The 13,509-nt window shown below is 42.4% G+C and overlaps 1 protein-coding gene across 1 annotated transcript in view; it reads left to right on the forward strand.

Annotated features, from left to right (window-relative positions):
* The window catches only part of GSTCD (glutathione S-transferase C-terminal domain containing), a 137,154-nt gene that overhangs the window by 94,249 nt on the left and 29,396 nt on the right, over nt 1-13,509 (forward strand). Inside the window, exons 6-7 of the mRNA XM_081098927.1 lie at nt 11,862-11,977; nt 12,135-12,179. Of these exons, the coding sequence (XP_080955053.1) occupies nt 11,862-11,977; nt 12,135-12,179 (161 nt within the window). The remainder of the gene's footprint in view (nt 1-11,861; nt 11,978-12,134; nt 12,180-13,509) is intronic.

Here is a 13,509-nt window from a genome sequence, read left to right on the forward strand (position 1 = left end):
GTATTTCCTCACAAAAGTTATCAGAACACGATTTCATAGTTGGCTTTTTTTTTTTTTAACGTTTTCAACAAATACTGGCATAGAATTGATATCTACCTTGTTTCATACTGAGTACCTGCACAAGTTAGAAATACTGCCCTGAAATTCAGTTTGTCATAATTGCAGAGAAAATTCACTAAACTTTCAATAAACTCATGTTATGTCCCTGTCAACCTCCTAATACATTTTCCATTTAATTGGACCCAAGTTTTTGTAGTTCCAGGAAAAATTATCTCTATCTATTTCAGGGAGACAGAAGCAATTTTAGCTAATGGTTTTATTTTTGGCATGTTATAATTAATTGTGCCTAGATATTACTTTATATGTTCTTATTTTTATTGAGATATAAGTGACATACATTATATTAGTTTCAGTTGTACCATATAATGATTGACTATCTGTATATATTTTTAAATGATTTATCATAGTAAGTCTAGTTAACATCTGTCACCATATCCAGTCACAGAAAATCTACTTTCTTAGCAACTTTCATGTATACAATACAATATTATTACATACCCATGACTTACAGATTTTATAATTGAAAGTTTATACCTTTGACTCTCTTCGCCCATTTCTCCTCCACCCCTTACCTCCTATCTCTGGCAACAACCCATGTAAGTGAGATAATACAGTGTTTATCTTTATCCATTATTCAGAAAGGAAAGAACATAAGGGATATATATATATATATATATATATTAGCTTTTTTATTATTATTAATAAATCTTTATTGTTCAGATTATTACAGTTGTTCCTCTTTTTTCCCCCCATAGCTCCCCTCCACCGGGTTCCCAACCCACCCCCTACCCTTGCCCCCCCCCCCCCACTGTCCTCATCCACTCAAAGCAACAAAGTTTCAATTATAGAAGATAAATAAACCCCAGGTACCTGCTTTCAGCCAGCCGTGGCCACGGAGCTGGAGCGAGCAGGAGGCATGGGTTTCCCCTGGCGATGGAGGAAGCCAAGCTTCCCTCCTGCCTGCCCTGGCCAGCTCTGAGCTCCCCTCAAGGCTACACAGTTTCAATTATAGAAGGTAAATAAATCCCAGAATTTAAAAAAAAAACAACCAAAAAAAACAAGAAAGGAGAGGCTGGGAGCTTCCATCACTGGAGGGGCTTGGCCAGCCTGAAAACAGCCATCAACCCCTCACCCAGGCTGGCCAGGCACCCAAGTGGGACCCCCACCCTGATCTGGGACACCCTTCAGGGCAAACCAGCCGGCCCCCACCCGTGCACTAGGCCTCTATCCCATATAATAAAAGGGTAATAGGCAAATTGACCCTAACAGCAGAACAACTGGGAATGACTGGTCACTATGACACACACTGACCACCAGAGGGCAGATGCTCATCCAGGAGCTGTCCCCTGGTGGTCAGTGCACTCCCACAGATGGAGCTCTGCTCAGCCACAAGCCAGGCTAATGGCTGCCAGCACAGCGGTGGTGGCAGGAGCCTCTCCCACCTCCTCAGCAGCACTAAGGATGTCCGACTGCAGCTTAGGCCTGCTCCCTGCTGGTAAGTGGACATCCCCAGAGGGCTGCTGGGCTGCCAGAGGGATGTCTGACTGCCAGCTTGGTCTGATCCCCCAGGGAGCAAGCCTACGCCAGGACATCCTCCGAGGGGTCCCAGACTGTAAGAGGGCATAGGCCAGGCTGAGGGACCCCCCCGAGTGCACACATTTTTGTGCACCGGGCCTCTAGTGTGTATACAAGCACCCGACACTTTTCCTACTAAACTATAACAAGCATAGTTCTTTGGTGTTTCAGAGTAGGGAACAAAAAAATTAAGAGCCTAATCTTGAGCATAATTTATTAGACTGAGCAGGTGTCCTGGTTGCACATGTGCGCAATTTCCATCCATGGTTTTTATTTTGTTTTGCCTTATTGAGTGATAAAAAAAAAAATGCTAGTTTTCTAATATGGCTCTTCCTTAGGCTTAAAAACTGGCTTCTTACCCAGCTGACATAGCTCAGTGGTTGAGCATCAACCTATGAACCAGGAGGTCGCGGACCAATTCCCCTTCAGTGCACATGCTTGGATTGTGGGCTCGATCCCCAGTAGGGGGCATGCAGGAGTCAGCCACAATGATTCTCTCTTATCATTGATGTTTCTATCTTTCTCCCTCTCTCTTTCTCTCTGAAATTAATAAAAAAATATATATTTTTTATAAAAATGGCTTCTTTACCTTTGTACTTTCTTTCTGGGCAATGCAGAGTTGTTCAATCATCAGTTTCCTCTGAACGTGAATAGACAAGAAGACTTCAATGTGGGAGAATTACATCCTGGAACAAGTGAAGTCACTTGTATCAAAACATTTGATTCTTGAGGGTGGTTGTTTTTTTTTTCTTGGTGACACCTAAAGAATCATGATTTTTAGCCAACCTAAAAATAGGTTATAATTTATGCTTGTAAATGGTACCTTGGACACAAGAATATTGGCTATAAATCAAATTTGATTTTTTAATTAATGCCTTATCTTAAAATACCACTTTCTTACCTCATTCAGTGTATTTGAGATCCTGTTCATGGTTCTAGGAGCTTCATAATATTTATAAAATTGGAATGGGAAAAAGGAATGCTTTATTAGAGTTTTCCATAAAGCATCTGAGCATAATTTTTAGCTTACTCTGTGAATAGTATGTGCAGCTTAATAGTCTCTCTACTTAAACACAACCCTGAAAAGTACTCTTTACCTTTGACCTTCATTTCAGCCCAAATCCTTTAGATGTGAAGTTGCAATCTTAGCAAGAGACACAGATCTTCATAACATTTGCTCTTGGAACAGACCTAAGAAAGTTAGGTAATTCTAAATGAATAATAGAAATATGATACAGAACTTGATATTAGATATTCCACTAAATAAATTTTCTTCTCATTCTTAACAAAAGATAATTCCCTTTGACTTTCTATTATGAAAATCCTTTGACAAAGAATTTTTAAGAAATCTACAAACACAAAAAAGACTAAAATGCTTGTGCTCATTCCTTGCTGTACAGTGGCTCCATTTAATAGCAGCATTTGTGACTCTAGCCCTCCCAAGGGGCTGAAAAGTATTTTCCATTTTTGCATTCTGACCACCCCCTTTCTCATCCCGATTTGTTCTTAATCTTCCTCCTCCAAATCAAAACTGCACTGCCATAAAAAAATAAGTTGGACCTGCTTGGTGTGGCTCAGTTAGTTGAGCACATCTGTGCACTAAAAAGTCACCAGTTGGATTCCCAGTCAGGGCACACGCTCAGGTTGTGGGCTCCATCCTGTCTGGGCATGTGTGGGAGGCAGTCGATTGATAGTTCTCTCTCACATTGATATTTCTCTCTCTCTCTCTCTCTCTCTCTCTCTCTCTCTCTCTCTCTCTCTCTCTCCCTCTCCCTCTCCCTCTCCCTCTCCCTCTCCCTCCCTCCCTCCCTTTCACTTCCTCTCTAAAATCAATAAAACTATTTTTAAAAAATAAGTTAGAGATATGAATGGATGGGTAGAGAGATTAGAGAGATGGATAGATGAAGACAAGTGTAATAAACCAAGTATGGTAAGTTGTTAATGGCAGAATTCAGGTGGAGTTTATAGAGGTGTCCATTGTAAGATTATTTCAAGTTTGCTATGTGTTTGAAAACTGTCATAAAATCTCTGGTTATCCACAAAGGGTAAGATGACAGAGGCTTTCACTTATTCTGTGTTTAAATTTTTTTATAATTATACTAGAGGCCCAATGCATGAAATTCGTGCAAGAGCAGGCCTTCCTTCCCCCAGCTGCCAGCATGGACTTCCCTCTGGCACCCGGGACCCTGTCTTTCCCCAGGCTGCCTGCAGGCATCCAGGACCCAGGCTTTCCTTGCAGCCCCAGCTTCATTCCGGAAGGTCGTCCAGAAGGACATCCAGTCTAATTAGCATATTATGCTTTTATTATTACACTACAGGCCCGGTGCACAAAAATTTGTGTACTCGGCGGGGAGGGGGGTCCCTCAGCCCGGCCTGTGCCCTCTCACAGTCTGGGACCCCTCAGGAGATAATGACCTGCTGGCTTAGGCCTGCTCCCGGGTGGCAGAGGGCAGGCCCAATCCCTAAGTGCAGCCCCTGGTCGGGCTCAGAGCAGGGCCCATTGGGGAGTTGGGGTGCCGTCCCCTGTTATGCACAGAGCAGGGCAATCGGGAGGTTGTGATGCCACCCTCAGTCACTCTCAGGGTAGGGCCGATTGGGGGGTTGGGGCACCGCCCCCTGTCACACTCAAGGCAGGGTCGATGGGGAGGTTGCGGCGCCACACCCTGTCACGCACAGAGCAGGGTCCATCAGGGGGTTGGGGCGCTGCCCCCTGTCACGCACAGAGCAGGGTCCATCAGGGGGTTGGGGCACCGCCCCCTGTCACACACAGCAGGGCCGATCAGGGGGTTGAGGCGCTGCCACTCTCACACTCAGGGCAGGGCCAATGGGGAGGTTATGGCTCTACCCCATCACACACAGAGCAGGGCCCGTGGGGGGAGGTTGGGGCGCTGCACCCTGTCACACACAGAGCAAGGCCGATCAGGGGGTTGGGTGCTGCACCCTGTCACACACAGAGCCGCAGGGCGATCGGGGTTTTGGCGCTGCCCCCTGTCACACTGATCCCGGTGCCAGGAGGCCTCGCGGCTCCGCTGATCCTGGTGCTGGGAGGCACATTACCCTTTTACTATATAGGATAGAGGCCTGGTGCATGGGTGGGGCTGGCTGGTTTGCCCTGAAGGGTGTCCTGGATCAGGGTGGGGGTCCCCACTGGGGTGCCTGGCCAGCCTGGATGAGGGGATGATGGCTGTTTGCAGCTGGTCACACACCCTTCACGGTGGGGTCCCCACTGGGGTGCCTGGCCAGCTTGGGTGAGGGGATGATGGCTGTTTGCAGCTGGTCACACACCCTTCAGGGTGGGGATCCCCACTGGGGTGCCTGGCCAGTCTGGGTGAGGGCCTGAGGGCTGTTTTCAGGCTGGCAGGTGACTGAAGCTCCCAACTGCTCCTTTTTTTCTTTTTTTTTTCTTTTTTATTCTGGGCCAGCTTTAGCTCTGAGGCTCCAGCTCTTAGGCCTCCGCTGCTGAAAGCAGGTGTCTGGCCTTTGTTTACCTTCTGTATTTGAAACAATGTTGCGATCCTGCTGGCTGAAGCCTGGTGACTAAAGCAGGTTTCTGGGGTTTTGTTTAGCTTCTATATTTTTAACATAGTTGCTTAGAGTTGCAGCTCAGAGGCCTGCAGTGGCAGGCGGGGAACGTTGGAGTCCTCCATCACTGAAGCAAGCAAGCCTCATGTTCGCTTCAAGCTGCCTGGCTGCCGGCCGCCATCTTGGCTGGCAGTTAATTTGCATATCACCCTGATTAGCCAATGGGAAGGGTAGCGGTCATACGCTAATTACCATGTTTCTCTTTTATTAGATAGGATATTTTTATTTTTAAAATATTTTTATTGATTTCAAAGAGGAAAAGAGAGGGAGAAAGAGCTAGAAACATCACTGATGAGAGAGAATCATTGATTCGCTGCCTCCTGAACCCCTCTCTGGGGATTGAGCCTGCAACCTGGGCATGTGCCCTGACCCCAAATCGAACTGTGACTTCCTGGTATATAGGTCAACGTTCAACCACTGAGCCACCACAGCCAGGCTATAATTAAATTTTTAGAGAAAAATGAAAATATTTCTTTTTACAGCTACATGAAATTGTTTTCACAAAATGAGTCACCAGACTTTTGATTTAAAAGCTCTTTGTGCTTGAAATCTGGCCATGCTAAATAATTAAGAAAGTGCACAACTCATTAGAATAGGACACTGGCTACATAAGTAATGGTATATATACTGAATGAAATACTATGCAACTCTTAAAACATCCTATCTAATAAAGCGTGAATATGCAAATTGACCATCACACCCTCACAAAGATGGCGGCGCCCAGTCCCCTTAGCCCCACTGGAGTCTTCCAGTCCTTTTAGCTATGCCGGTGGCGAGCAGGCAAGCAGGCCCCTTAGAGAGCAGAGAACCATGGGGAGCGGACTTAAGCCGTCAGTAGGACATCCCCTGAGTGCTCCTGGATTGGAGAGGGTGCAGGTTGGGCTGAGGGACCCACCCCCTCCCCATGCACCAATTTCATGCACTGGGCCTCTAGTATAATAGAAAGATAAATGCACAGATGTGGAAAGATTTCTAATATTTTATGTGCTGTCTAGAAAATGATGGATTTATGGACAAGACTAGAAGAACATATATTATATGAACACTAGAGGCCTGGTACACGATATGTGCACCAGTTGGGTCCCTCGGCCTGGCCTGTGGACATATCCCTAGGGGTATCAGATTGCGAGAAGAGGCAGGCCAGACTGAGGGACTCCACTGGTGCACAATTGGGGCCATGGAGGGACCACGGGAGGTCACCAGGGTGTGTCAGGTCTGTCTCACCCAGTCCCAATCAACCGGACCCCAGCAGCAAGCTAACCTACCCCCTGGAGCGTCTACCCCCTGGTGGTCAGTGCACATCATAGCGATTGATTGGATGGTCAAATAGATGGTCGGACACTTAACATATTAGGCCTTTATTATATAGGAGATTATATATATATAATATATATATATATATGTGTGTGTGTGTGTATATGTATATATGTATATATAACCTCTGAATTATGAGCTTATAAATCTTTTTTTCTTATATAGATCTTTTTATCCACATTTTGTATTCCTAAAATAAAAGTTTTCAAATGTTTTTACTTTAGTCACATAAGAAGAAAAACAGAAAAGAGAAGAAAAAGAAACATACTATATTTTTCTGTGAAAATGGAGCAGGGAAACCTTGGTGTCTGTAAATAATATTTTATCAAGCAAAAAAGATTATCTGGGTTTTTAATCTATATCACTGAAATATGCTCTTACATTTTCTTAATCTTTTATTTTTTTAAAAAAGTACATTTGAAACTTGTAAAAACAAGTAATTTCATTCATTCTTCTGAGGATATATTCATGGGCTTGACTAATGGCTTTTGAAAGTTCAGATGTTTTCATGCTGCTAGGCCCAAGGCATTTCATACTTGGAAATACCCTATCTCTAATCTCTAATTGCATTAAATTTCTGTGTCTGACTCATGAGGAAAACACTTTGAAGAAGAAAGGGGAAAATCCAGTTTCTCTCTAAATATAATAACCATTGACATATTTCAGACAACGTAACACCTATGTTTAAAGAGTCCTAATCAGAAGAATCAAGTATAAGGATGGGCCAGTTACAAAAAAAAAAGTTTTTATTTATTATAGATCTACTTTCTCCAAGGAGATTTAAGCAATGTGCTGGAATTAGGTAATTTTTACAATAGGTCTCTGTTGTTATTAATCCAGAAAGCATGTATTGAACAATTACTTTGTTTATGACCTGAACTTAATGTTTCACATGTTGTGTTCTTTCCTCTTTTTTTATTTTAACATTAGGTTTTTTTATTAATAAATCTTTATTGTTCAGATTATTACAGTTGTTCCTCTTTTTCCCCCCCATAGCTCCCCTCCACCCGGTTCCCAACCCACCCCTACCCTTACCCCCCCCCCACTGTCCTCATCCATAGGTGTACGATTTTTGTTCAGTCTCTTACCTCACCCCCCACACCCGCTCCCCCCCACCCAAGAATTGTCAGTCCACTCCCTTTCTATGCCTCTGATTCTATTCTATTCACCAGTTTATTCTGTTCATCAGATTTTTTTATTCACTTGATTTTTAGATTCACTTGTTGGGTGATATATATTTGTTGTCACTTTGTTCATAATTTTTATCTTTACCTTTTTCTTCTTCCTCCTCTTCTTAAAGAATACCCTTCAGCATTTCATATAATACTGGTTTGGTGGTGATGAACTCCTTTAGCTTTTTCTTATCTGTGAAGCTCTTTATCTGACCTTCAATTCTAAATGATAGCTTTGCTGGGTAGAGTAATCTCGGTTGTAGGTTCTTGCTATTCATCACTTTTAATATTTCTTGCCACTCCCTTCTGGCCTGCATAGTTTCTGTTGAGAAATCAGCTGACAGTCATATGGGTACTTCCTTGTAGGTAACTAACTTTTTTTCTTGCTGCTTTTAAGATTGTCTCTTTGTCTTTTGCCCTTCGCATTTTAATTATGATGTGTCTTGTTGTGGTCCTCTTTGGATTCCTCTTGTTTGGGGTTCTTTGCGCTTCCTGGACTTGTAAGTCTATTTCTTTCACCAGGTAGGGAAAGTTTTCTGTCATTTTTTCAAATAGGTTAACAATATCTTGTTCTCTCTCTTCTTCTGGCACCCCCATAATTCGGATGTTGGTATGCTTGAAGTTGTCCCAAAGGCTCCTTACACTACCTTCATATTTTTGGATTCTTTCTTCTTTTTGCTTTTCCATTTGGGTGTTTTTTGCTTCTTCATATTTCAAATCTTTGACTTGATTCTTGGGGTCCTCTAGTCTGCTGTTGGATCTCTGTATATTATTCTTTATTTCAGTCAGTGTATGCTTAATTTCTTTTTTTTTTTTAATTAAATCTTTATTGTTCAGATTATTACATTTGTTCCTCTTTTTTCCCCCCATAACTCCCCTCCTCCCAGTTCCCGCCCCACCATCCGCCCTCACTCCTCACCCACTGTCCTCATCCATAGGTGCACGATTTTTGTCCAGTCTCTTCCCGCATCTCCCACACCCCTTTCCCCCCCAAGAATAGTCAGTCCATTCCCTTTCTATGTCCCTGATTCCATTATAATCACCAGTTCATTCTGTTCATCGGATTATTTATTCACTTGATTCTTAGATTCACTTGTTGATAGATGCATATTTGTTGTTCATAATTTGTATCTTTACCTTTTTCGTCCTCTTCCTCTTCTTAAAGGATACCTTTCAGCATTTCATATAATCCTGGTTTGGTGGTGATGAACTCCTTTAGCTTTTCCTTATCTGTGAAGCTCTTTATCTGACCTTCAATTCTGAATGATAGCTTTGCTGGATAAAGTAATCTTGGTTGTAGGTTCTTGGTATTCATCACTTTGAATATTTCTTGCCACTCCCTTCTGGCCTGCAAAGTTTCTGTTGAGAAATCAGCTGACAGTCGTATGGGTATTCCCTTGTAGGTAACTGAGTTTCTTTCTCTTGCTGTTTTTAAGAGTCTCTCTTTGTCTTTTGCCCTTGGCATTTTAATTATGATGTGTCTTGTTGTGGTCCTCTTTGGATTCCTCTTGTTTGGGGTTCTTTGCGCTTCCTGGACTTGTAAGTCTATTTCTTTCACCAGGTAGGGAAAGTTTTCTGTCATTTTTTCAAATAGGTTAACAATATCTTGTTCTCTCTCTCCTTCTGGCACCCCCATAATTTGGATGTTGGTATGCTTGAAGTTGTCCCAAAGGCTCCTTACACTACCTTCATATTTTTGGATTCTTTCTTCTTTTTGCTTTTCCATTTGGGTGTTTTTTGCTTCTTCATATTTCAAATCTTTGACTTGATTCTTGGGGTCCTCTAGTCTGCTGTTGGATCTCTGTATATTATTCTTTATTTCAGTCAGTGTATGCTTAATTTCTAATTGGTCCTTTTTCATATCCTTGAGGGTCTCATTATATTTCTCGGAGGTTTCTAGAAGATTCTTGAGTAACCTTATAACCGTGGTTTTGAACTCTATATCCAGTAGTTTGCTTTCCTCCATTTCTGTCATTTGTGACCTGTTTCTTTGTCTCCGCATTTTGGCTGCTTCCCTGTGTTGATAGAGTGGCTTTGTATGCTAGGTGTCCTATAGTGCCCAGTGGCTCAGCCTCCCCAGTCACCTGAGGTGGACGCTCTTGGTGCACCCCTTTGTGGGCTGTATGCACAGTCTTGTTGTAGTTAAGCCTTGATTGCTGTTGGTATCACTGGGAGGAATTGACCACCAGGGCAATTGGCTGTGAGGAGCAGCTGTGTCTACAGGGGGAGAACTTCTGTGCTGGAGACACCCTTATGGGGCAGGACTTGCTTCAGTGGGGCTTTGCTGCTCACTGAGTCTGCCCCTTAAGTGTGTCACTTATGGATGTGAAGAGTTGTATTCTGGTATGGTCTCACACTGACCACTGGGGAGACGGGCTCTTGGATGTCCAAGGAGGTGCAAAGTCACCCGCTGCCTGAGGCCACCCAGCAGGAGCTACAGAGAGATCTTCCAATTCCTCCTCTTTGTTTGGGGTTTGGAAGTGCTCAGATGAGGCCCAGCTGTGAAGCAATGCAGGCTTCTGTCAAACCTTAGTCCATCTTTTGGAAGCTTTGGTACTCTTTGACCCAGCAGCAGTTTGTTAGGTTTTAGATTGCAAAAGAACAGGCCATTCATATGCAAAAGCCTCTGCTCTCAGCTTGGGTGGGGTTGTAAATTGGGTGGGGAGGAGTCTCTGGGAACCACAGGGTGGTGCAAACAGCAATGGCTGCCAGTCCGCCCTGCCTCTGAGAGGTCCCCGGGTCTCTGTGCCCCGTGCCCTGTGCAGGAACAATGATCGCTGCAAGCACCTCTGCAAGAAAGCCACCCTCACGTTCCTTTCCCAATGCCAGACAGTCCAGTTTCTCCCCATATGAGTCTGGGTCCCCAGAGTCTCACCTGAAACTGGAGTTCAGAGCAATCGGGAGCTTGTATCTCCCTCCCAATTGAAAAAGACAACAGTGTATCCAGTTGCCAGCCCGTTTCCGTGCTTGGCTCTGTACCTCCGCACTTCCGTACTTCCTACCCATCTCAATGCACTTTTCTCTTTCCTTCTAGTTGTAGAAGTTCCGCTCAGCCAGCCTTCCTGTGGTTCTGGATAATACCTGTTTTGTCTTTTAGTTGTAGTTTTGATGTGGTTGTGTGAGGCAGCAAGTACAAGTGTGTACCTATGCCGCCATCTTGGTTCCTCCTCTGTGTTCTTTCTTTAAAACACTTTTTTCATAGATTTTCTGCCACTATGTATTGAAAAAAAAGTTGGATCAGACTAAAGTAAGAATTCCTTCTTTTTTACCGCAGCATAGTATTCCATTGTGTAGATGTACCACAGGTTTTTAATCCACTCATCTGCTGATGGGCACTTAGGCTGTTTCCAAATCTTAGCTATTGTAAATTGTGCTGCTATGAACATAGGGGTGCATATATCCTTTCTGATTGGTGTTTCTGATTTCTTGGGATATATTCCTAGAATTGGGATCACTGGGTCAAATGGGAGTTCCATTTTTAGTTTTTTGAGGAAACTCCAGACTGTTCTCCACAGTGGCTGCACCAGTCTGCATTCCCAGCAGCAGTGCATGAGGGTTCCTTTTTCTCCGCATCCTCTCCAGTACTTGTCATTTGATGATAACCATTCTGACAGGTGCGATTGGAGAGCATTATGCTAAGCAAAGTAAGCCAGTCAGAGAAAGATAAATATCACATGATTTCACTCATTTATGGAATATAATGAACATAAACTGATGAACAAAAACAGATCCAGAGACAGAGAAGCATCGATCAGACCTTCAAACCTCAGAGGGTAGGCAGGGGAGGGTGGGGGTAAGGAGGAGAGATCAACCAAAGTACTTGTATGCATGCATATAAGCCTAACCAATGGACACAGACACCAGGGGGCTGAGGGCATGAGTGGGGGTTGTGGAAGTCCAATGGGGGGATAATGACACATATGTAATACCTTAATCAATAAAGAGAGAAAAATATATTAAAAAAATTTTAAAAGACTGAAGTAAAAATAGAGTTCATTTCTGAGTTTCAGTTGTCTAGTTTCTCCTAGTGGGTTATACAGAATTTGTAGTTTATTTATCTATTCATCCCTCTTCCTGCATGCTAGTAGTCTGTTCTACTAGTGTCTTCTCAACCCCACAGAATACACATTTCATTTTCTTCACCTCTTGTCTTTCCAGGTAAAATGTCCAGTGATCGAGCGTTGAGGAAGCAGCAACAGTTAAACAACCTTGTGTATGTGGTGACAAATCAGGCCAAACCTGGTGATAGAATTGTGGATTTCTGCAGCGGTGGGGTATGATATCTCTTCACGTATCTTTTTAGACTTTCCAAGACTATGTGAATTTATATTACATTCAAGGACATGGTTTTATTTGGCAAGATTGTTATCTCAGGATGAGCAGAAACCTTAGGGACCAACTTTAACTTCTGTCTTTTCCTGCCTCTTTTAGGGTCACCTTGGGATTATGCTCGCTCATATGCTGCCATTATGCCAGGTAAAGTCTGAATAACAGATAAAAGAAGACATCAGAAAACGACATGATTCAGTTAGCTGAGCCTGGCTTAGACCTGTTCTTTGAGTTTATAATCATTCACCCGGGTCAAATGTGTGGCACAGGCATTTTCCTTTTTTCTTTGAACTATACATATAAGATTCAAAATCTTAAGGGATAAGTAGGATCACAAGAGTTTTTAACTGTATAAAAGAGTTATATATTAAATAATTTTAAAAATAAATAACTATTCCACTGCTAAATAAAATAATGATAAAACTAGTTTAATCGGCAACAAAATTTTATTCTGGAAATACTAGCATCTGAAACTTGTTGAGCATATTCTTTTGGTAACTTGATTTTTATGCATTGTATCAAAATTATAACAACAATAACAAAATTTTAAAGAAAAACAAAATCCAATCTACCTCCCCTGATCCATGAAATGATTTTCTCCTCGTGTTCTTAATAAGTTCCTGTCCTTGAGGTTAATTATTGTTGCAAAATCTAAAAATGCAAATATAATTTTAGTTATGTTTTCACTCAATATTGTATCAAAAAAGTTTTTCCCTATTGCAAATAGTTGTAAATGTTTTCATCAGAACAGTACTAAAATGTGACCACATATGTGTTTAAGGAAATGTACCATTATTTATGCAATTGTTGCCACCATTTATTAGAAGTTTGCTATTTTTAGTCTTCTGCCATATTAAATAATTTCCTCACAGTGATCATCTTTTAACATAAAAGTCTAGAATTTTATGTCATTTTTCAAAAAAATACAATTAAACTGGGGCACATTCTTTGCTTGTGAGCTCTCTAAAATGGACAAAATAGTTACAATGATTACTGCACTCCCAGAGGAAAAAAATGTGGAAGAACTCATAGACTGGTATGAATGACATATATCTGAATGATGGCAATTGGAGGGCTGGTCTTATGGAGTAAATAAATAAGGACTCCTGGGAGAAACAGGCAGGTGTCTGTGTTATTATTTTAAAAAGCAACAATTTCATGATTGGAGTAAGAGGAAGAAAGCTCATACGTGAGAATCCTGTAGAAACAGAATCCGGTACATGGCATCTTCTTTCCTCCCTAACAGTTCTCCTGGGAACAGAGACCGGGAAGAGGGAAGCGTTTGACACCCAGGTTACTCTGACAGGTTTTATTATACAAAGGATCCAGGATATTCCCATAAAGACAAACATGAGGACAAAATTAGGGTAGAACTCAAAATGATCATGATGAAAGTGACAATTCTGCCCACTTTTCTCCATCCAAACCGATGCTCCTCTCCTATCTTCCTTGGCCTGGATTACTGTGAGAGACTCCT

The sequence above is a fragment of the Myotis nattereri genome (assembly GCF_964212035.1).
Source record: "Myotis nattereri genome assembly, chromosome: 1".
NCBI lineage: Eukaryota > Metazoa > Chordata > Mammalia > Chiroptera > Vespertilionidae > Myotis > Myotis nattereri.